At 49.3% G+C, this 23,782-nt stretch overlaps 1 protein-coding gene across 6 annotated transcripts; it reads left to right on the forward strand.

Moving 5' to 3' along the window:
• Positions 1-224: 224 nt before the first annotated feature.
• Positions 225-23,217, forward strand: RFC2 (replication factor C subunit 2). Of its 6 annotated transcripts, XM_016957582.4 has the most exons (12): positions 253-428; positions 2,202-2,271; positions 4,916-4,957; positions 5,570-5,676; positions 7,925-8,026; positions 11,450-11,550; positions 14,607-14,764; positions 15,712-15,777; positions 17,258-17,338; positions 19,070-19,183; positions 20,990-21,109; positions 22,665-23,217. In XM_016957582.4, the coding sequence occupies exons 1-11, from the start codon at positions 316-318 to the stop codon at positions 21,062-21,064; spliced, it is 1,029 nt and encodes a 342-aa protein (XP_016813071.1). In that variant the 5' UTR covers positions 253-315; the 3' UTR covers positions 21,065-21,109; positions 22,665-23,217. The 6 variants fall into 6 exon arrangements, with proteins under 6 accessions (XP_001149874.1, XP_016813071.1, XP_063670582.1 ...); XM_001149874.7 differs by lacking the exon at positions 20,990-21,109 and having other exon boundaries at positions 225-428; XM_063814512.1 differs by lacking the exon at positions 7,925-8,026.
• The last annotated feature ends 565 nt before the right edge of the window (positions 23,218-23,782 follow it).

Genomic DNA, 23,782 nt, shown 5'->3' on the forward strand with positions numbered 1-23,782 from the left:
CTGCTCCTCCCACGCCGCCGCGGAGCGGATCTTCCACAGAAACCACACACAAACGTCCGTTCCGAGAGCGACCTGCTTTCTCGGAAGGCGTCGCGCCAGAGCTCGCCTTCCTGTCGCTCCCAGGCCGGACGCCAGGTCTCCCATAGCAACCGCGGCCTAGCGATGGCCGCCAGGGCACCACCGGAACCCTCTTCGCAGGCACGGAGAGGCGCGGGTACGTGACTTCCGCTCGCGCCCGGCGGAAGCCAGGGGGCGGGGCTTGCGTGGCGGCGTCAAGGGGCGGTGCCTCGGGTGGCGGGAAGAGGAGGCGCGAGAATGGAGGTGGAGGCCGTCTGTGGTGGCGCGGGCGAGGTGGAGGCCCAGGACCCTGACCCTGCCCCTGCCTTCAGCAAGGCCCCCGGCAGCGCCGGCCACTACGAACTGCCGTGGTGAGGTCCCAGGCCGTAAAGAATGGGCGCGTTTGGACGTGAGGGTGGGCGAGTGGCGGGCCGTGCTCCGGAGAAACTCGGGGGTCAGGGGCTCGTTTTGGGGAATCCCGAGGGAGGAGGAGGCCCCGGGTGGCATCGAGATGATTTCAAGAAGGCGACGGACATGGATCGAGAGTGGCCGGTCTAAACTCTGCGAGCGGAGTCTCGCTCACTACAATGCTTATGACAATTAGGGCTACCCCGGGTGGCCACCTACTCTGACCTAGTTGGTTTTTTCAGAAGTTTTTGTGTATAGTAGTGTATGACCTAGTGTTTTCAAAAACTTCAGTCTTTTAAAAAAAATATCGATTACATGTTGAAAATAATATTTTGACTGTTAGGTTCAATAACATTTACATTTGAAATTTTTTTTAAAAAATCAAGACGGGGGTTTTGCTGTGTTGCCCAGGCTGATGTCCAGCTCCTTGGCTCAAGTGATCCCCCTGCCTCAGCCTCCTAAGTAGATGGGACTACAGGCACGCACCACCATGCCCAGCTAATTTTTTTTTTTAGATGGAGTCACACTTTGTCACACAGGCTGGAGTGCAGTGGTGTGATTTCTGCTCACTACAACCTGCATCTCCCTGGTTCAATCAATTCTGCCTCAGCCTTCCTAGTAGCTGGGATTACAGGCATGTACCATCACACCCTGCTAATTTTGTATTTTTAGTAGAGGGTGGGTTTCACCATGTTGGCCAGGCTGGTCTCGAAGTCCTGATCTCAAGTGATCCGTCCGCCTCGCCTTCCCAAAGTGCTGGGATTACAGGCATGAGCCACTGTGCCCAGCCTAGGCCTACGGTGTCTAGCCAGCCATGCTGTGTGTTTGGCACACGTCTGCAGAAACTGGCAGGTAATCCTTGCCTGGCATGGTGGCTCACGCCTGTAATCCCAGCACTTTGGGAGGCTGAGGTGGGCAGATCACCTGAGGTTGGTAGTGAGCCAAGATCGCGCCATTGCACTCCAGCCTGGGCAACAAGAGCAAAACTCTGTCTCAAAAAAAAAAAAAAAAAGAAAAGAAACTGGCAGTTAAGGGATGAGAAAGGAGCTTGGTTGCACCCATGTTGTCACACCAAATGATGTCAGTGCTGTATGTGCTGGGCCTCTTGTGACGGGCGGACAGGGTTGCAGCACGGTGTCACATTGCTCCAGATGACCTGTGCTGGCCCTGCTCCAGCAGCAACAGGTGTTTCTCTGCTGTGGCAGGTTTGAAGCCTATGCTGTACAATTCTCATGCCTTTAACTTTTCAAATGGCACTTGGGCATCTTATTACATTTTATTTATTTATTATTTATTTTTGAAACAGATTCTCACTCTGTAGCCCGGGCTGGAGTATAGTGGCATGCATGATCTCACCTCACTGCAACTTCTGCCTCCCAGGTTCGAGCTATTGTGCCTCAGCCTCCCAAGTAGCTGGGATTACAGACGCACACCACCACATCCAGCTAATTTTTGTATTTTAAGTAGAGATGAGGTTTCACCATGTTGGCCAGACTGGGCTCAAACTCCTGACCTCAATTGATCCACCCACCTCAGCCTCCCAAAGTGCTAGGATTACAGGTGTGAGCCACTGCGCCTGGCTGGCATCTTATTACATTTAAAACTTGCAACCATTTGGCATAGTTGTACTGAATGTATGTAATTTTTTAACAAAGCTCTCAGGATAACCCTTAAGTGCTTTTTGTGGGGTAGTGTGAAGATAACCATGTCAACATTTTTATGCATTTTCTTAACAGGGTTGAAAAATACAGGCCAGTAAAGCTGAATGAAATTGTCGGGAATGAAGACACCGTGAGCAGGCTAGAGGTGAGTGGCTTTTTTTTTTTGGAGACAGAGTCTCGCTCCATCGCCCAGGCTGGAGTGCAGTGGTGCGATCTCCGCTCACTGCAAGCTCCGCCTCCCGGGTTCATGCCATTCTCCTGCCTCAGCCTCCCGAGTAGCTGGGACTACAGGCGCCCGCCACCACACCCAGCTAATTTTTTGTATTTTTAGTAGAGACGGGGTTTCACCGTGTTAGCCAGGATGGTCTCAATCTCCTGACCTCATGATCCTCCCGCCTCGGCCTCCCAAAGTGCTGGGATTACAGGCGTGAGCCACCACACCTGGCCTTTTTTTTCTTTTTTTTTTTTGAGATGGAGCCTCCCTCTGTCACCCAGGCTGGAGCGCATTGGCGTAATCTGGCTTCTCTGCAAGCTCTGCCTGCCGGGTTCACGCCATTCTCCTGCCTCAGCCTCCGGAGTAACTGGGACTACAGGCGCCCGCCACCATGCCTGGCTAATTTTTTTTGTATTTTTAGTAGAGATGGGGTTTCACCGTGTTAGTCAGGATGGTCTCGATCTCCTGACCTCGTGATCCGCCCACCTCGGCCTCCCAAAGTGCTGGGATTACAGGCGTGAACCACCGCGCCCGGCCTTTTTTTTTTTTTTTTTTTTTGAGATGGAGTCTCGCTCTGTCGCCCAGGCTGGAGTGCAATGGCGCCATCTCAGCTCACTGCAAGCTCCGCCTCCTGGGTTCAAGCAATTCTTCTGCCTCAGCCTCCCCAGTAGCTGGGACTACAGGCACGCGCCACCACGCCTGGCTAATTTTTGTATTTTTAGTAGAGATGCGGTTTCACCGTGTTGGCCAGGCTGGTCTTGAACTCCTGACCTCGTGATCCGCCCGCCTCGGCCTCCCAAAGTGCTGGGATTACAGGCGTGAGCCACCACGAGCGGCCTCGAGTAGGTTTTTAAAAGATGACCTAAGGCCGGGCACAGTGGCTTACACCTGTAATCCCAGCACCTTGGGAGGCTAAGGTGGGCAGATCACTTGAGGTCAGGTGTTTGAGATCAGCCTGGGCAATGTGGTGAAACCAGTCTCTATGAAAAAATTTAAAAATGAGCTGGGTGTGGTGGCACATGCCTGTAGAGTCTGAGGTTCAAACTGGGCATGGTGACAAGTGCCTGTAATCCCAGCTACTCGAGGCCAAGGCAGGAGGATCCCTTGAGCCCAGGAGTTTGACGCTGCAGTGAGCTATGATCACGCCACTGCACTCTAGCCTAGGTGACAGAGTGGACACCCTTACTTTGAGAAACAAAAAGAGTTTGGGCTTCATAGTGAGGGCAGGGAGGAGTCAAGGATTTCAGTTAGGGAAAAATGTTTTAATAGGGCCGGGTGTGGTGGCTCACATCTGTAATCCCAGCACTTTGGGAGGCCAAGGCGAGTGGATCACCTAAGGTCAGGAGTTCACGACCAGCCTGGCCAACATGGCAAAACCCCGTCTCTACTAAAAATAAAAATTAGGCAGGCATGGTGGTGGGTGTCTGTAATCCCAGCTACTCAGGAGGCTGAGGCAGGAGAATCGCTTGAACCCGGGAGGCGGAGGTTGCAGTGAGCCGAGATTGTGCCATTGTACTCCAGCCTGGGCAACAAGAGCAAAGCTCCATTTCAAAAAAAAAAATGTTTTAATAGGTGTGTACTTTAGGAAAGTGGTCGTGGTTACAGGATGGGAAATGGATTTGAATGGGAGCATGGAGACCACTTAATGGCCTATTGATAGCAATCAGACGAGATAATGGGCTTAAGAAAGTGGTAGCTGGGATGGAGAGAAGGGATGGAGAGAAGTAAAGGACGCTGGAGACGAAGGAGGAGGATGGTGAAGCCCTGGTTATTGAAGTACTCAGGGTGAGGATGAGGCCAAACCAAGATGATGGCAACCTCAACTTCATGGCATAGACAGTCCATGGTGGGAAACATGGGTGGGGCCTCAGGTTTGTACAGGAGAATGAAGTGTTCAGTTTTGAAGATGCCGAGGTGAGTACCTGTAGTCCCAGCTACTCGGGAGGCCAAAGCAGGAGGATCACTTGAGCCTGGGGATTGGAGGCTGCGGTGAGCCTTGATCACACCACTGCACTCCAGCCTGGGTGACAGCCAGAGTGCATCTCTAAAAGAATAAAAAGAACTTGAGGTGAGAGTTCCATGGGGCATCCAGTCCATGTGGATAAATTTGTAGCCACGTTTACTACACAGGCTGTGTAGCTGGGGAGATTCAGCTCCTAAAGCTTACAAATTAACCAGGTTTTGTGTTTTTTTTTTTTTCTTTTTGAGACAGGGTCCCACTCTTTCCCAGGCTGGAGTGCAGTGGTGCAGTCACAGCTCACTGCGGCCTCCACTTCTCAGGCTCAACCGATCCTCCCATTTTAGCCTCCCGAGTAGCTGGGAGTACAGGCGCACACCACCACACCTGGCTAATTTTGTTTATTTTTTGAGGAGACAGAGTCTCACTGTGTTGCCCAGGCTGGCCTCAGGCCTCAAGTGATTGTCCTGCCTTGGCCTCCCAAACTGCTAGGATTACAGGCCTGAGCCATTGTGCTTAGCCGAGTTTTAACCTGCTTGTTTGTTCTTTTTTCTATCTTTTTTATGTAGTCATCCAGAAGCAAGTTTTAACCGGTTTTAATGATCATTTTCGCTGTAGGTCTTTGCAAGGGAAGGAAATGTGCCCAACATCATCATTGCGGTGAGTACCCAGCCCTGGGCCTGTTGAGTGTCTCTATGTCTCATCCCACTGCCCGCTGAACTGCTTTCTTGTGCACAGCGCTGCCTCCCTGGAGAGCCCCTTCCCATTCCCCCGGCAAAGGGAAGCGTTTCACTCTAGTTGGGAGGCCTGGGGTTGGTTGCTGTATTTTTTTTTTTTTTTTTTTTTTTCTGAAACGGAGTCTCACTCTGTCACCCAGGCTAGAGTGCAGTGGTGCAATCTCTGCTCACCGCAACCTCTCCCTCCCGGGTTCAAGCGATTCTTGTACCTCAGCCTCCCGACTAGCTGGGATTACAGGTGCCTGCCATCACGCCCGGCTAAGTTTTGTATTTTTAGTAGAGATGGGGTTTCGCCATGTTGGCCAGTCTGGTCTCGAACTCCTGACCTCAGGTGATCTGCCCGCCTTGGCCTCCCAAAGTGCTGGGATTATAGGTGTGAGCCACTGTCTCCGGCCAGCTGTATTGATCTGTGTGGGCTGTGGGTGGAATGCAGGGGTCAGAGGTGATGGAGATGCAAACAGCAATGAACATAACTCAAGAGCTACCTGAGGTCCTTCTGGTGGTTTGAAGTCTTTACTGGAGATCTCATTCCCAGGGCCCTCCAGGAACCGGCAAGACCACAAGCATTCTGTGCTTGGCCCGGGCCCTGCTGGGCCCGGCACTCAAAGATGCCATGTTGGAACTCAATGCTTCAAATGACAGGTAGGTCTTAGAGTCAGACCTGTAGGGGGGCGGGTGCTCTGCATTGAGAATTGTTACAGAAACAACCTTTCTCAGCAATGGGTTGTATGCGAAGCCTTGCCAGCTATATGTGATTTCCTCCACCCCTTCCCAGTGAAAGAGCGTTGCTCACTTGTCAACTTGCCGGTTTATTTTTTTTGTTTTCATGGAAATTTTCAAAAACTGTTCTTCTCAGCCAGGCATGGTGGTTCACACCTGTAATTCCAGCACTTTGGGAGGCCGAGGCAGGTAGATCACCTGAGGTCAGGAATTCGAGACCATCCTAGCCAACATGGTGAAACCCCGTCTCCACTAAAAATACAAAACTTAGCTGGGCGTGGTGCTGGGTGCCTGTAATCCCAGCTACTCAGGAGGTTGAGGCAGGAGGATTGCTTGAACCCGGGAGAAGGAGGTTACAGTGAGCTGAGATCGCACCATTGGGCACTCCAGCCTGGGTGACGAGCAAAACTCCATCTCCAAAAAAAAAAAACCAACCAGTTTTTCTCTTTTTTCAAGTTTAAAAATTTTTGTAGAGATGGGATCTCACTATGTTGCCCAGGCTGATCTCAAACCCTTAGCCTCAAGCAATCCTCCTGCCTTGGCCTGCTAAGTTGCTAGGACTATAGACACACGCCACCATGCCAGCTTTTTCTTGTGGAGATGGGATCTCACTATGTTGCCCAGTCTGGTCTCGAACTCCGGGACTCAAGCGATCCTCCTTGCTTCAGCCTCCCAAAGTGCTTGGATTACAGACGTGAGCCACTACACTGGGATGTTCAACCAGTAAATATAATGCAAAATTCCAAAATGTGAAAAAAAAACCCAGATCTGAAATATTTCTGGTCCCAAGCATTAGGGATAAGGGATACTCAGCCTGTATATTTAAAGTGTATGGAAGGCCAGCCAGGCATGGTGGTTCATGCCTATAATCCCAGCACTTTGGGAGGCTGAGGCAGGTGGATCGCTTGAGTCCAGGAGTTTGAGACCAGCCTAGGTGACATAATGAAACCCCATCTCTGTATAAAAGTAAAAATAAAGTGTTCTGGAGGATGTGTATAAGTTAATATGCAAATACTATACCATTTCATATAAGGGACTTGAGCAAAAGTGAATTTTGGTGTCTGAGGAAGGGCCTAGCACCAGTCCCCAGGAACACCAAGGGACAGCTGCATATTGTTCACTCCTTGATTCTTCAGTTAGGGAAAATGTCTGGAGGATATTGGCATCTGAAGATTCATAGTCTGAGATGTTGCTTATTGATCAATTTCACCATCAGTAGCATTTAGAATGTTGCTATTGGTGCCTGCAGTTCTGTACTGTTCTGTTCTGTTCTTTTCTTTCTTTCTTTTTTTTTGAGACAGAGTCTTGCTCTGTCACCCAGGCTGGAGTGCAGTGGCACGATCTCGACTCACCATAACCTCTGCCTTCTGGGTTCAAGCGATTCTCGTGCCTCAGCCTCCCAAGTAGCCGGGACTACAGGCGTGCGCGGGCACGCCCAGGTAATTTTTGTATTTTTAGTAAAGATGGATTTTCGCCGTGTTGGCCAGGTTGATCTTAAACTGGCCTGGAGTGGTCCGCCCACCTCGGCCTCCTAAAGTGTTGGGATTACAGGTGTGAGCCACCATGCTTGGCCTACATTGCAGTTATTTTCTGATTCACCTAATAATTAGGAAGAGTCCTCCTCTCAATTTTTTTCTCTTTCCTGTTGTGGGTAGAGAATGAAAAATTTTGAATTCTTGGCTGTGGTTAGTGAAAGCTTACAAGATAACAAAGGTGGTATATCTGCACTTCTATTACATCTTTTGAAAGATAATATAGTATCTCAAGCAATGCAGTTAAAAAACTGAAGGATGAGGCTTTTTTTTTTTTTGAGACGAATTATCGCCAGGCTGGGGTGCAGTGGCGTGATCCCGGCTCACTGAACCTGGGAGGCAGAGCTTGCAGTGAGCCGAGAGGGCCACTGCACTCCAGCCTGGATGACACAGCGAGACCCTATCTGGAAAAAAAAAAAAAAAAAAGTGTATATTTTCTTTGTTCTTTGAAAGACCTCCAAGAAAGAACAAATGCCATAAAATCTCAATCCTTATAAATAGTTATAATTGCCCCCCAAAAAAACTCAAAAATGGAAATTGGGCCTCACAGTCCCTGATATACCGATTGTTTAAAAGTCCTTGTGAAGGCAACTGAATTGGTCTCAGAAGGTGCCAGTAAAAACCTGTCATTCTTTCAGGGGCATTGACGTTGTGAGGAATAAAATTAAAATGTTTGCTCAACAAAAAGTCACTCTTCCCAAAGGCCGACATAAGATCATCATTCTGGATGAAGCAGACAGGTAGAGTGCTTTGCCAAATGTATTTTGACCTTGATCTCTAAATCTCTTTTTCGGTTTTATTCAATCAGGATAAAAAGCACTTTTACGGTAGATTTGCTTATCATATCTTCAACAAGCAATTTAATAGGGGCCTGCACCTTAAATCTTATCTTTATTAAGTAACTTACAAACATTTGTCTAGGATAGTCATTCATTTAATGTGCTGGTTTCAGCATCTCTTACGTTAATAATTTAAATGAGGTGTTTTTTTTGTTTTGTTTTGTTTTTTTTGAGATGGAGTTTCTCTCTGTCACTCAGGCTGGAGTATAGTGGTGCGATCTCTGCTCACTGCAACCTCCGCCTCCCGGGTTCAGGCGGTTCCCTGGCCTCAGCCTCCCAAGTAGCTGGGACTACAGGCATCTGCCGCCACACCCGGCTAATTTTTGTATTTGTATTTGTATTTATTTATTTATTTATTTTTTGAGACAGAGTCTCGCTCTGTCTCCCAGGCTGGAGTGCAGTGGTGCGATTTCAGCTCACTGCAACCTCCGCCTCCTGGGTTCACGTGATTCTCCTGCCTCAGCCTCCCGAGTAGCTGAGACTACAGGCATGCACCACCACGCCCAGCTGATTTTTTGTATTTTTAGTAGAGAAGGGGTTTCACCGTGTTAGCCAGGGTGGTCTCAATCTCCTGATCTCGTGATCCGCCCGCCTCAGCCTCCCAAAGTGCTGGGATTACAGGCGTGAGCCACCGAGCCTGGCCTAATTTTTGTATTTTTAGTAGAGATGGGGTTTCGCCATGTTGGCCAGGCTGGTCTCGAACTCCTGACTTCAGGTGATCTACCCGCCTTGGCCTCCCAAAATGCTGGGATTATAGGTGTGAGCCACCGTGCCTGGCCTGTAAATTTTTTTATTGTGGTTAAATGGGCATAATTAACCATAAATTTTTTTTTTTTTTTTTTTTTTTTTGTGAGACGGAGTCTTGCTCTGTCGCCCAGGCTGGAGTGCAGTGGCACAATCTTGGCTCACTGCAAGCTCCACCTTCCGGGTTCACGCCATTCTTCTGCCTCAGCCTCTCGAGTAGCTGGGACTACAGGCGCCCTCCACCACGCCTGGCTAATTTTTTTGTATTTTTAGTAGAGACGGGGTTTCACTATGTTAGCCAGGATGGTCTTGATCTCCTGGCCTCATGATCCGCCCGCCTCGGCCTCCCAAAGTGCTGGGATTATAGGCGTGAGCCACTGCGCCCGGCCCAAAATTTACCATTTTAACTATTTTGAAGTATACAGTTCAGTGGCATTTAGTACATTTGCAATGTTGTGCAACCATCACAACACTTCGGTTGGTATAAATGAAGAATCTGAGTCCAGGCTCGGTGGCTCATGCCTGTAATCCCAGCACTTTGGGAGGCCAAGGCAGGCGGATCACCTGAGGTCGGGAGATGGAGACCAACATGGAGAAACTTCGTCTCTACTAAAAATACAAAATTAGCCAGGTGTGGTGGCACATACCTGTAATCCCAGCTACTTGGGAGGCTGAGGCAGGAGAATTGCTTGAACCCGGGAGGCGAAGGTTGTGGTGAGCTGAGATCATGCCATTTGCACTGCAACCTGGGCAACAAGAGCGAAACTCCATCTCAAAAAAAAAAAAAAAAATTGAAATGACATTAAGAAAAGAATATAGAACCCTAACCCTATAACGTTGTTTTTTGTTGTTGTTTTTGAGACAGGGTCTCACTATATCACTCAGACTAGAGTACAGTGGCACAGTCATAGCTCACTGCAACCTTGAACTCCTCGGCTGTAATGATCCTCCACCTCAGCCTCCCAAGTAGCGGAGACTACAGGCTTGTGCAACTGCAACCAGCTATTTTTTTTTTCACAGGGGCAGGGTCTCACTATGTTACCCAGGCTGGTCTCAAACTCCTGGCCTCAAGTGATCTGTCTGCCTCGGCCTCCCAAAGTGCTAGGATTGCAGGCATGAGGTGCTGTGCCTGGCGAAATAAATTTTTTTTAGGGCCAGGTGCGGTGGCTCACGCCTGTAATCCCAGCACTTTGGGAGGCCGAGGCGGGCAGATTGCTTGAGGTCAGGAGTTCGAAACCAGCCTGGCCAACATGGAAACCCCGTCTCTACTAAAAGTATAAAAATTAGCCGGACATGGTGGCGCCCAGGCTGGAATGCAATGGTGCTTGTAATCCCAGGTACTAAGGAGTCCGAGGCAGGAGAATCGCTTGTACCCGGGAGACAGAGGTTGCAGTGAACTGAGATGGTGCCAGTGCACACCAGCCTGGGCAACAGAGCAAGACTCTGTTTCAAAAAAAAAAAAAAAAAAATTTTTTTTTTTTTTAATGTGGCAGTAATTCATGTTCTTTGAAGAAAATTTAGAATATATTAATAGTTTGCTGCCTTTTTATTTATTTATTTTTTTGAGGTGGAGCCTCACTCTGTTGCCCAGGCTGGAGTGCAGTGGCATGATCTTGGCTCACTGCAACCTCTGCCTCCTGGATTCAAGTGATTCTCCTGCCTCAGCCTCACGAGTAGCTGGGACTACAGACGTGCGCCACCACGCCCAGACAATTTTTTTTTTTTTTTGTATTTTTAGTAGAGTTGACGTTTTGCTGTGTTGGCCAGGCTGGTCTTGAACTCCTGACCTCAAGAGAGCCACCTGCCTTGGCCTCCCAGTGTGCTGGGATTACAGGCATGAGCCACTATGCCTGGCCATTAATAGCTTGCTTTTTTTCTTCTCTTTTTATATACTGTCAATGTTTACACAGTTGAGATCATAATATATATAATTTTTGTATCCTGGTTTTTCCTTTTAATGTTGTAGGCATTGCTCTACATTATGATAATCTGGTAAACAGGCTTTTTTGTATTTTTTAAAATTTTTTGTAGAAATAGAGGTCTTACTATGTTGCCCAGGCTGGTCTCGAACTCCTGGTCTCAAGCGGTCCTCCCGCATCAGCCTCTTGAGATGGGAGGATTGCTTGAGCCCAGGAGTTCGAGGCTGCAGTGAGCTATGATTCCACCATTGCACTGCAGCCTGGGTGATAGCAAGAACCTGTCTCTTTAAGAAAAAAAAAAGAATAAAAAAGGAAGAAAGAAAAGTTGGCAGCTGGTGTCATGATTGTTCTCCTGAATTTGTGTCATGAAGGGCTGGAGAGAGAACCAATTCCCACAAGTGTGATGGCAGCCCTTGTAGATGGTGGTTTTCGTGAGTTTCACTTGAGGGTTGTTCTGATGCTGTAGGTACTAAATGCTGTTTGCACAGTCTTTGAGAGAGCGGCCTGCAGGTGTTAGCGTTAGAGGGATGGCCTGCGTACTTCCAATGAGACCTTCATTTAGGACATTGGATGTGTCTTATGTCCTGGGTTTTTGTATAGGGAATGATTTGTGTCACATGGTCTCTGGGTCCCACTTGCAAACTTGTGTTTTTCTTCTCAGCATGACCGATGGAGCCCAGCAAGCCTTGAGGAGAACCATGGAAATCTACTCTAAAACCACTCGCTTCGCCCTTGCTTGTAACGCTTCGGATAAGATCATCGGTGAGTGGGAGCTTTCGGTGGCTGGGGGCCACGTGGTGCTCAACTGGGCTTTTTTCTTTTTTATAGATGTGGTCTCCCTCTTCGCTCAGGCTGGAGTGCAGCGGTGCCATCACGGCTCACTGCAGCCTCAAACTCCTGTGCTCAAGTGGTCTTCCTGCCTCAGCCTCCCAGTAGCTGAGACTACAGGCCTGTGCCACCACACCTGGACTTTTTTTTTTTTTTTTTTTTGAGACAAAGTCTCACTCTGTCGCCTAGGCTGGAGTGCAATGGCACGATCTCAGATCACTGCAACCTCCACCTCCAAGGTTCAAGCAATTCTTGTGCTTCAGCCTCCTGCGTAGCTGGGATTACAGGTTCGCACCACCACACCCAGCTAATTTTTTTTTTTTTTTTTTTTTAAGAGATGGGGTTTCACCATGTTGGCCAGGCTGGTCTTAAACGTCTGACCTCGTGATCACCTGCCTCGGCCTCCCAAAGTGCTGGAATTACAGATGTGAGCCACTGCACCTGGCCTCGCCTTGGCTCTTTAGCGCTGGAAGAGTAGGGATTTTTTTATTGTGTAGCATGGGCCAAGCACTATAGAATCAAGTTTTTAAATTTATATTTTTTTAATTGACAAGGAGAAATTGTATATATTATGCACAACATGTTTCCCATTGTAATCAACTTTTAAATTTAATCTTATATAATCCTATGAGGAGGTATTATTCGCTTCAGTTTAGAGGTGAGAAAACTGGAGCTTATCCTGATGTTTAGGATCTAAGGAAAAAAGGGAAAGAAAACGAGCTTGGAGAGGTTGAGTAGTTTGCCCAAAGTCAGAGCAAGTGCAAGAGCAGCTGGGATTGGAGCCCCAGATCTATCACCCTCTTGCACTCTTGGAGGCACAAGGATGTTGTTGATGTCCCCTGCACGGTGTCACGATCACAGTCGTTCTCCAGATACCTTCTTGTGCTATTCATGTGCTCTGAGTACTTGGTATAGGCAGTATCTGTACATTGGAATTTGTTGCCTCTGGGAAGCTCCTCTCTGAAATCCTGCAGTCCGTCTTCTCTCTAACCTTACTGTTTGCCCTTCCACCTCCCTCCCTGCAGCCTGTCTGCTTCTGCATGGGTTTGTCCCGCCCCAGGTCCCAAGAGTGCTCTAGTCTGTCAACTTCCTGCTGGTTTCACATCCTTCTCTTTCTTTTTTTTGTAGAGAGAGTCTCGCTCTGTCGCCCAGGCTGGAGTGCAGTGTTGCGATTTCAGCTCACTGCTATCTCCGCTGCCTGGATTCAAGTGATTTTCCTACCTCAGCCTCCTCAGTAGCTGGGATTACAGGCATGTGCCACCATGCCAGGCTAATTTTTGTATTTTTCGTAGAGACGGGGTTTCACCATGTTGCCCAGGCTGGTCTAGAACGCCTGGCCTCAAGTGGTCTGCCCGCCTCGGCCTCGCAAAGTGCTGGGATTATAGGCGTGAGCCACCACAGCTGGCCCATCCTTCTCTTTCTGACACAGGCTGCCTGCACAGCCCAGCTGTCCTCTTTCCTCATTTTTCATTGCTCTCTCAGCCGCTTTCTTTGCCTCACTTCTGCCCTGCTGAACCCCAACCATATGAGCTCATCCATCTGACAACCCCCTTGCCACCCAGGCCGCTGTTGCCGACAAGCGCATTACCAAATATGGCACCCACAAAGTCATGGCTGCCAGCCCTGGTGGGGCTCTCAGCAGTGTCAAGAATCCTTTGCATTCTTTTCCCTTCCCGAAATCGCACTGATTTGTGCATTGATTCATTAACCCATTCACCGAACGCTTAACTCTGGTTCTTAGTAGCCGCCAGGCACCATGCTAGTGGAGAGCTCGTGGAGTTTAATGAGAAGTATTCTCCACTTTGCAGATGCCAGCAATGAAATGGAGAAAAATGCATTCCTAGGTCTTGATTTGGCAGGGCACAGTGGCTCATGCCTGTAATCCCAGCACTTTGGGAGGCCGAGGCAGGTGGATCACCTAAGGTCTGGAGTTCGAGACCAACCTGGCCAACATGGTGAAACCCCATTTCTACTAAAAATACAAAAATTAGCCAGGTGTGATAGCGTGCGCCTGTAATCCCAGCTACTCAGGAGGCTGAGACAGGAGAATCACTTGAACCTGGGAGGTGGAGGTTGCAGTGAGCCTAGATCACACCACTGCACTCCAGCCTGGGCAACAGAGAGACTTGGTCTCAGTAAAAAAAAGAAAGAAAGAAACTGGCCAGGCATGGTGGCTCACACCTGTAATCCCTGCACTTTGGGAGGCTGAGGCAGGAAGACTACTTGAGGCCAGGAGTTCGAGAGCAGCCTGGGCAACAGCAAAACCCTGTCTATGAAAAAAAAAGAAAGAAACTGGGTTGGCCCATTCAGATTGAATTGTCATGTGCCCAGAAGGACCAACATCCAGCACACACCAATTCCAGAGTCCACCTGGGCCAGGGCTGACTCATCTAACGGCTTGTGGCAGGCACATGGATGTGTTTCTACTGGAGGATCATTTCCCCGTCTGGAAGCCGTGGCTAGCCAAGGCCATGCGGGCAGTGCCAACTGAGGCCTCTGTCATTGCTTATTGGTTGACACCTTGACATATCACCCTGTGTTTACCAAGTCTCTCTCTCTCTTTTTTTTTTTTTTTTTTTTTTTTGAGACACAGCCTCGCTCTGTTGTCCAGGCTGGAGTGCAGTAGTGTGATCTTGGCTCACTTCAGCCTCCAACTCTTGGGCTCAAGCGAGTCTCTTGCCTCAGCCTCCTGAGTAGCTAGGATTACAGACGTGCGACACCACACCCAACTAATTTTTGTATTTTTAGTAGAGATGGGGTTTCACCATGTTGTCCAGGCTGGTCTCAAACTCCTGTCCTCAAGTGATCCTCCCGCCTCAGCCTCCCAAAGTGCTGGGATTCAGGCGTGCGCCCTCGTGTCCGGCCTACCAAGTCTCTATTGAGTGCCTGGGGCTGTGTGGATTGTGCAGCTGCAGCCTTATGACTAAAGACCTAGCAGGATGATGCCGGCCTCTGCAGGGAAGCCTCACTACTGTCCCGTCTCTGTTCAGAGCCCATTCAGTCCCGCTGTGCAGTCCTCCGGTACACAAAGCTGACCGACGCCCAGATCCTCACCAGGCTGATGAATGTTATCGAGAAGGAGAGGGTACCCTACACTGATGACGGCCTAGAAGCCATCATCTTCACGGCCCAGGGAGACATGAGGCAGGTATGTGGGCTGCTACCATTCAGGCGTGGGCATCCTGTGCCTGCCATGCCCCTTCCATGGGGAAGGGGAGGGAAGTGACAGCTGCACAAGGTACAACAAGAGAAAGAGACAGAGACCTGGCACCCTCCTGGGACAGTGGGCTGTCTAGCTCGGACTCCAAGAAGAGAGGCAGGGAAGGGCAGAGCTTTAAAAGTCACCCTGGAGGCTGAGGCAGGAGGATCACCTGAGGTCAGGAGTTCAAGACCAGCCTGGCCAACATGGTGAAATCCCATCTCTACTAAAAAAAATTAAAAAATTAGCCAGGCATGGCCAGGCACAGTGGCTCACGCCTATAATCCCAACACTTTGGAAGGCCAAGGCGGGTGGATCATGAGGTCAGGAGTTCATGACCAGCTTGGTTAACATGGTGAAACCTCATCTCTACTAAAAATACAAAAAATTAGCCAGGCGTGGTGGTGGGCGCCTGTAGTCTCAGCTACTCGGGAGGCTGAGGCAAGAGACTGGCATTAACCTGGGAGGCAGACCTTGCAGTGAGCTGAGATAGCACCACTGCACTCCAGCCTGGGCGACAGAGCGAGACTCTGTCTCAAAAAAAAAAAAAAAAAGCTGGGCATGGTGGTGGGTGCCTGTAATCCCAGCTACTCAGGAGGCCGAGGCAGAAGAATCGCTTGAACCTGGGATACGGAGATTGCAGTGACTCGAGATTGTGCCACTACACTCCATGCTGGGTGACAGAGTGAGACTGTCTCAAAGAAAAAAAAAAAAGTCACCCTTGGCCCGGTGCGGTGGCTCATGCCTGTAATCCCAGCACTTGGGAGGCGGAGGTGGGAGAATCGCTTAAGCCCAGGAGTTCGAGACCAGCCTGGGCAACATAGCGAGACTCCTGTCTCTACCCAAAAAGAAATAAATATAAAAATCATCCTTGACATGTGTTTGCTCCTGAACAGGCGCTGAACAACCTGCAGTCCACCTTCTCAGGATTTGGCTTCATTAACAGTGAGAACGTGTTCAAGGTACAAGCGCTAGTGTGGGTGGTACTGTCAGCAGAAGCCGTGCTTCCCTGTGGGGGCCAGTGGGGCTGAAGGGCTGGGCTGGCAGTGGGGATGGACATCTAGCTGCTCTTGTGGGTGCCAGGGAGCCCACCCAGCTCCCGTCTGTCCTCTCCCTATTGCTGCTTTGCTGCACAAGCTGGAGAGTTTCGGGGGACCTGGAACGTCACTTGTGTGTGGTAGGTGAGGGAGGACCACGGATGCATCAGACCCAGGGTCGAGCAATTTCTGACGTGTCTTATTTGATCCCAGCGACTTCCCTGCACAGAGGTTCTCACCATCACATTGTGGGTGATGACGTGGGCCCAGGGGATCCCCTGGCCCCTAAAGGGCAGGCAGGAGCACTGTGCTGTTCCCCAGTAGCCTTCAGACCTCACACCCTGGGTTTTTTCTGCAATGCTGTGCCCTGCTCCCCACTTCTGCCCCTGGAGGGTGGGTAGTAACCCTCAAAGCCAGGCTGAGGAAAAGGATTCTCACTTACTCTCCCATGTCAGCAAAACATTTTTCTCTTGGGAATTCTTTTGAAAACTGCTTCCGCATCCTGATAACTCCGCGTCTAAATGCCATTTGAGAGATTCACTTCCCCCTTATTTGGGGGAAGAAACTGGGAAGGGCTGTCCAAGCTTTCAGCCTATAGCTGTTTCTTACCAGGTTTGTGGACAACAGACAAGCGATTTTTGAAGCATCTGGGTAGACCTGGGCAGTGAATGCATTTTCGAGGCCACTTAGGAAGGGGAGGCCCGCTCAGAAACAGGGGTGATGGTTCGGGCCCTGTTTTGTCTTGGAGGGTCACTGAGGGCTCAGGAAACCATGGCTTCCACCGGGAAAAGGCAAGGGCAGGTGTGGGTGACCTCTGGAGCCGTCAGGAGGCTTTCATTGGGAAGATGTAGGGGTCGACATTGTACCAGAGGCAGAGCCTCATGCCACTGCGGAGAATGCTGCAGGGAGGACGGAGTCCCCAGCACCATGCACCTGCCTGCTGGAGTAGCCTGACCCCTCGTTTAGGGTGTCAGGCTGAGGCTGGGGGACCTTTTGTAGGGAAGGCCAGTTCCTACTCTGGGGTGGAGGTGGGAATTGGCCCAAAAGACCTCCCAGTTCTAAAGTGAATTCCAAGTGGTTCTGGGCAACTGACCCCCCAAGTGATCTAAGACAGATGACTTGTGACTTTAAAGCTGTCCCCGAGTGAGCATCCTTCACAGGCCCTTGGTTGCTCTCTTGTTCATCTGTCTTATGTTTGGGAAATTTATCTTCCTGCTGCCGGAAGCACTTCTCTTTGATGGTGAGAGGAGCATTCCCCAAACTCATTCTGGTTGCTGGAGAATTTGATGAAAACAACAGGTTGAGAAGTTTTACCCATAGATTGCCTGGAAGTCGGTCTGTTGGGGCCTCCCCGCTCACATTGTCCCTTCCAGCCCCTGACCGCCTTTCCTTTCCCTTTGGCCAGGTCTGTGACGAGCCCCACCCACTGCTGGTAAAGGAGATGATCCAGCACTGTGTGAACGCCAACATTGACGAAGCCTACAAGGTTGGCCTCCTTCCCCCGTCCTGGCAGAGGAACCGCTCACTTCTTGGGCAGAGGAGAGCGGGAGCCCTTCTGGTACCAGGGACATTATACACATCATTCCATTCATTCTTGAAATCTTACTTGGGAGACTGAGGCAGGAGGATTTGTTGAGCCTTGGAGGTCAAGGCTGCAGTGAGCTGTGATTGTGCCACTGCACCCCAGCCTGGGTGATGGTGAGACCCTGTCTCAGGAAAAAAAAAAAAATTATTAATATCATGCTATGTGTTAATCTGTCTAGGAAGTGGAAAAAAAAATCATGCTAGGAGTTGGGTGCACTTTACTGATGAGAAAACTGATTCAGAGGCTGAATTCCTTGTCCTAAATCACTGTGTTTGTTTGTTTGTTTGTTTATTTATTTATTTATTTATTTATTTATGTAGAAACAGGGTCTTACTCTGTTGCCCAGGCCAGAATGCACTGGCGCGGTCACAGCTCACTGTAGCCTCTACCTCTCAGGCTCAGGCGATCCTCCCACCTCAGCCTCCCAAGTAGCTGGGACTACAGGCACATGTCACTATGCCCAGCCCTAAGTCATATGGTTTAAAAGCAGTAGAACTAGAATTCAAAATGGTGTTTTTATCCTGTAATTATATCCTCTGCAGGAGAAATTTGTCAGCCAAAGTCAGGAGGAAAGACCAGCCTAGCTCCTTCTCCAGGGAAGCCATCTTCTCTCCAGTTAAGGGGAAGTGTCCCCATCCATTCTCATAGGCAGAGGCATTCTGGGATCCAGCAGACCCCAGCTAGCCAGGAGAGGAGGGAGCAGGAAGATTCTAGCCTCACAATGGGACTGAGTGCTGTGAGCAGATTCCAGCAGGTGTGGCTGGGGTTCAGGCGACCTCAAGCCACATGGGTGTGGTGTGGTTGGTGTGGTTCAAGGTCATTGATCCAGTCATGGTTTCCCTCTGCCTACCCCCTAACAAACTAGGTTGGAAGTTGACTGGGTTTAGGGCATAGTTCCACCCAATGTGAAACCGGAGTGCAAGGCGGGGAGACTGAGCAGAGACCCAGGCCCAGGGTCCCTGAGTAGACCTGAAGAAAGCCTTCAGATTTGTGGGCACAGAGCTTCTCTGCCCCCTGAATTCACCCCAAGATGCCAAAACAAAGGCAAAAAGGCCTGCCTCCAGACGCTGCAGCCTGGGTGGGGCAGGGTGGGTGGGAAGCAGGAGGCTGGGATTACCCAGTCAGGGTGTGCTCCAGGCTCGTCCTGCAGAGGTTGCATTGGGACTGCAGCTGGATGAAGCTAGCAGATGAATGGTCTGCTTTTTCCACTCTGCTATACCTAGTCATCAGATTAATAAAGCATTTTAAGAGCTCCGGATCAAGAGATTACATGGGTGTGGTAGTAGACCATTTTGCAACACAGCTTAAAACATTTGCAATAGGCTGGGCTCAGTGGCTCATGCCTGTAATCCCAGCACTTTTGGAGGTCGAGGCAGGAGGATTGCTTGAGGCTGGGAACTTGGGACCAGCCTGGGCAATATAGCAAGACTCTATCTTTATATTACTGAAAAAAAAAATTTAAGCAAAACAACAATACATTTGCAATGTTATCTCTCTATCTGCCATGAAAATCAGTTAAGGTACCCCCATGTGACCTGAAGGGTGGGCCCCACCAGCTGTGGTGAGTCTCAAAATCACATGTCTTCTTACAGTTTAAAGTGGTAAGCAGCCTTTTCTGTCTCCTTTGTCTAGATTCTTGCTCACTTGTGGCATCTGGGCTACTCACCAGAAGATATCATTGGCAACATCTTTCGAGTGTGTAAAACTTTCCAAATGGCAGAATACCTGAAACTGGAGTTTATCAAGGTCGGTGAGAGTGTAGAAATGCCTCTGTCCTCAAGAGTGTGGCCCATAGTGGCTGGGTGCTGTGGGCCACACCTGTAATCCCAGCACTTTGGGAGGCCGAGGTGGGCAGATCACCTGAGGTCAGGAGTTCGAGACCAGCCTGGCCAACGTAGTGAAACCCCCTGTCTACTAAAAATACAAAAATTAGCTGGGCATGGCTGGGCGTGGTGGCTCATGCCTGTAATCCCAGCACTTTGGGAGGCCGAGGTGGGCGGATCACCTGAGGTCAGGAGTTTGAGACCAGCCTGGCCAACATGGCAAAGCCCCATCTCTACTAAAAATACAAAAATTAGCTGGGTGTGGTGGCAAGTGCCTATAATCCCAGCTACTTGGGAGGCTGAGGTGGGAGAATCGCTTGAACCTGGAAGGTGGTGGTTGCAGTGAGCCGAGATCGTGCCACTGCACTCCAGCCTGGGCGATGGAGGTGAGACTCTGTTCCAAAAAAAAAAAAAAAACGTTAGCTGGGCGCAGTGGCAGGCGCCTGTAATCCCAGCTACTTGGGAGGTTGAGGGAGGAGGATCGCTTGAACCTGGGAGGTGGAGGTTGCAGTGAGCCAAGATCGCGCCACTGCACTCCAGCCTGGGCAGCAGAGCGAGACTGTCTCAAAACAAAACAAAAAGACTGTGGGCCCTGGCTTCGCTTTCTCTGTCTGCTCACAGGCCTGGCATCTAGAAGGTGCTCAGTGTTTCCCAACTGCAGTGGGAGGGAGGGTGTGTCTTAGTTCCTTTGAGTTACTATAAAGGAATACCAGAGACTGGGTAATGTAGAAAGAAAAGAGGTTGATTTGGCTCACAGTTCTGCAGGCTGTACATGTAGCATGATGCCAGCATCTGCTTCTAGGGAGGGGTTCAGGCTGCTTCTGCTCATGTTGGAAGGGGAAGTGGGAGCCTGCGCATGCAGAGACCACCTGTCGAGAACGGAGGGAGGTGCCAGGCTCATTTGAACAGCCAGCTCTCCAGGGACCTAATTGATCCAGAACTCACTCACTACCTTGGGGCGGGCACCAAGCCATTCTGTGGGATCTTCCTCATGACCCAAACATCCCCACATTGGGGACCAAATTCCAAATGAGATTGGAAGGGGACAGACGTCCAAACTAGATCAACGTGGCTGATTGTCCTGAGGACCAAGTTTGTTTCACACAGTTCTGATTTTCTTCATTCAAGGCTCTCTTGTCTATTGACTGATTGATTGATTTTCAAGGTCAGATTAATTGAGGTTTAATTTACATAGAGTAAAATTCAGCCTATTGGGTACAGGACACACGCACTCAGTCATGCAAACACTATCACCATCAGGATGCAGAATCTGTCATCCCAGAGAACTCATGTGTCCCTTTGAAGCCAGCCCCCTCCCCGACTACCACTTGGAAACTACCGATGTAGTTTCTGTTTCGTGGGATACAGTTTTCCAGAATATCATATAAATGGGATCATGTAGAACTTAACCTTGTGAGTCTGGCTTCTTTCTTTCACTGTAGCAGAAATGCCTTTCAGATGTGTCCACGCTGGTACTTCTATCCATGAGTCAGTCCGTGTTATCACTGAGAAGTAATCCATCCTGTGCGTGTACCACAGTTTGCTTATCTGTCCATCAGCTGGAGGACATTTGGGTTTACAGATTGTGGTGACTGTGAATAAAGCCAGTGTAAACATTTGCATATATGGATTAGTGTGAATGCAAATGTTAAGTTTTTCTTTTTCCCAAGTAAGTTCCCAGGGGTGAGATTGCCTGGGAAAATGATAAGTGTATGTTTTACTCGATAAGGAACTGCCAAACGGTTTTCCGAAGTGGCTGCAGCACGTGCATTCCCACCAGCATTCCGGAGGATCCTCAACCTAGCCATCACGTGGAGTGCTCAGTTTGGTTTTTAAGCCATTCTAATAGGTGTGTAATGACCGGATGCAGTGGCTTACACCTGTAATCCCAGCTACTCGGGCGGCTGAGGGAGGAGGATCTCTTGAACCCAGGAGGTGGAGGTTGCAGTGAGCTGAGATCACACCCCTGCACTACAGCTTGGGCGACAAGAGTGAGACTTCCATCTTAAAAAAAAAAAAAACAAAAAACCAATAACAACAACAACAAAATAACCTAATAGGCATGTGATGAGATCTCATTGTGCCTTTAATTTGCATTTCCCTAATTACTATGCTGAACATTTAATCATGTGCTCGTTTGCCATCCAGAATCTTCTTTGATGAAACATCTGTTCATATATACCCATTTTTTAAAATTTTTACATTTTTAATTTTAATTGTACTGTATTTTTTGTTTAGAGATCATGTTAAGACCGGCCAATTTTTATATTTTTGGTGGAGACGGGGTGTCCCCGTGTTGCCAAGGCTGGTCTTGAACTCCCGGGCTCAAGTGATCCTCCCGCCTCGGCCTCCCAAAGTGCTAGAATTACAGGTGTGAGCCACTGCACCTGGCCTACATTTTTTATGTTTTTGAGAGACAGGGTCTTGCTCTGTCACCCAGGCTGGAGTGCAGTGGTGCGATCATAGTTCACTGCAGCCTCAACCTTCCATGCTCAAGCAATCCTCCCACCTCAGGCTCCCGAGTAGCTGGGACTGCAGGCATGTGCCAGTACACTTGGGTCGTTTTTATTTTCTTTTTTTCGTAGAGTTTGGGTGTTGCTATGTTGCCCAGGCCCAACTCTGGGCAAGTGATCCTCCTGCCTCAGCCTCCCAGAATGCTGGGATTACAGGTGTGAGCTACTGCTCCAGGTCTAAATCTACCCATTTTTTAATTGGGTTGTTTGATTTTTATTACTGAATTTATTTATTTACTTATTTATTTTTGAGATGGAGTCTCGCTCTGTTGCCCAGGCTGGAGTGCAGTGGCACTATCACTGCAACCTCCGCCTCCCAGGTTTAAGTGATTCTCCTGCCTCAGCCTCCCGAGTAGCTGGGATTACAGGCGTGCGCCACCATACCTGGCTAATTTTTGTATTTTTAGTAGAGATGGGGTTTTACCATGTTGGTCAGGCTGATCTCGAACTCCTGGGCTCGTGATCCACCTGCCTTGACCTCCCAAAGTACTGGGATTACAGGCATGAGCCACCACGCCTGGACTTTATTACTGAATTTTTGAGAATTCTTTATACAGTCTGGATGCAAGTTCTTTATCAGATATATAAATATTTTCCTGTAGCCTGGCTTTCCGTGCCACCACCCCGCCCCCCCTCGCCCCACCCATTTTCTTAACAGTATCTTTGAAAGAACTATCAGCATCCTTTTAAGAAATAAATTGAACTTTAGGTAAACATAATCCATTGCATTTTAGCATTAATTTTCTGGCTGGGGTTGGAATTCCTCATGCTGATTTTGAAAAAACCATTAGTTCAGTTTGTTTCTGTTTTTATTTTTATTTTTTTCAGTTCAGATTTTAAAAAAGAACTCCCCCACTTATTAACCAGATTTGAATTTGGTTTGTTTTTCAGGAAATTGGATACACTCACATGAAAATAGCGGAAGGAGTGAACTCCCTTTTGCAGATGGCAGGCCTCCTGGCAAGGCTGTGTCAGAAGACAATGGCCCCGGTGGCCAGTTAGAGCAGAGACTTCACTGACTGACTTACAGGTGCCCTATTCTGAGGTACAGGAGCCGCGGCTTTCTGATGGGGGAAAATGCCGCCTTAGGCTGCAGCCAGCATGACTGTCCTTTAAACTCCAGTGGCTGGCCAGGCGCGGTGGCTCACGCCTGTAATCCCAACACTTTGGGAGGCCGAGGCAGGTGGATCACCTGAGGTCAGAAGTTCAAGACCAGCCTGGCCAACATGGGGAAACCCTGTCTTTACTAAAAATATAAAAATTAGCTGGGTGTGGTGGCGGGCACCTGTAATCCCAGCTACTCGGGAGGCTGTGGCAGGAGAATCGCTTGAACCCAGGAGGTGGAGGTTGCAGTGAGCCAAGATCACACCATTGCACTCCAGCCTGGGCGACAGAGACTCCATCTGGGGAAGAAAATTAAATAAATAAACTCCCGTGGCTTGCATGTTTGCTTCTGGGACGTCTGTGCCCCGCAAGTGTTTGAGTTTGGCCTCCACCCCATTGATGCGGTGACGGGGCGGAAAGGTGCAGAGAAGCTGAGGGCGGTCTCTGATCTGTGTGTGGGTTGACATTTTAGCTAATAAAGCCTTGCAGTGTTTGTTGGCAATAAGGTGACCATGTGAAGCCTCGAGAAAAACCAGCTTCCTGTCTCTACGGGCCTTGGCAGCCTACAAGTAGAAAAGGCGATTAGATAGTAGACCCACAAGCTCATCTCGGTTCTTCTAGAAGCCTGAAGGCGCCACTTTCCCAGGGCGAGGGCAGGGTTTGCTGTCTTTCCTATTTAGACTGATTTCTCAGAACGGCCAGGTGGCGAGCCTTTCAGAGAGGGCGGCAGAGTGGAGAGATGCAGCCCAGCCCTCAGGAAAACACCGTGACGCTCTTCCTGTGTTCTAGACCATACTCTTTGCGCTTGCTTTAGAATTCCCCAAAGAATTTCGTACTAATTTGTAGAATTGCCTTTTTTTTTTTTTTTGGTAAGATACTATTTTTTTCCCTTTTTGTTTTGTTTT

Source organism: Pan troglodytes, chromosome 6, assembly GCF_028858775.2.
Source record: "Pan troglodytes isolate AG18354 chromosome 6, NHGRI_mPanTro3-v2.0_pri, whole genome shotgun sequence".
NCBI classification, from domain to species: Eukaryota; Metazoa; Chordata; class Mammalia; order Primates; family Hominidae; genus Pan; species Pan troglodytes.

What these genes read in the sequence shown, in the direction of transcription:
- RFC2 (XM_001149874.7), top strand. Translation starts at nt 316, where the DNA reads ATGGAGGTGGAGGCCGTCTGTGGTGGCGCGGGCGAGGTGGAGGCCCAG. An exon ending in TGCCCAACATCATCATTGCG is followed by an intron (nt 4,958 to 5,569) that starts GTGAGTACCCAG and finishes TCTCATTCCCAG; the next exon opens with GGCCCTCCAGGAACCGGCAA. An exon ending in CGCTTCGGATAAGATCATCG is followed by an intron (nt 11,551 to 14,606) that starts GTGAGTGGGAGC and finishes GTCTCTGTTCAG; the next exon opens with AGCCCATTCAGTCCCGCTGT.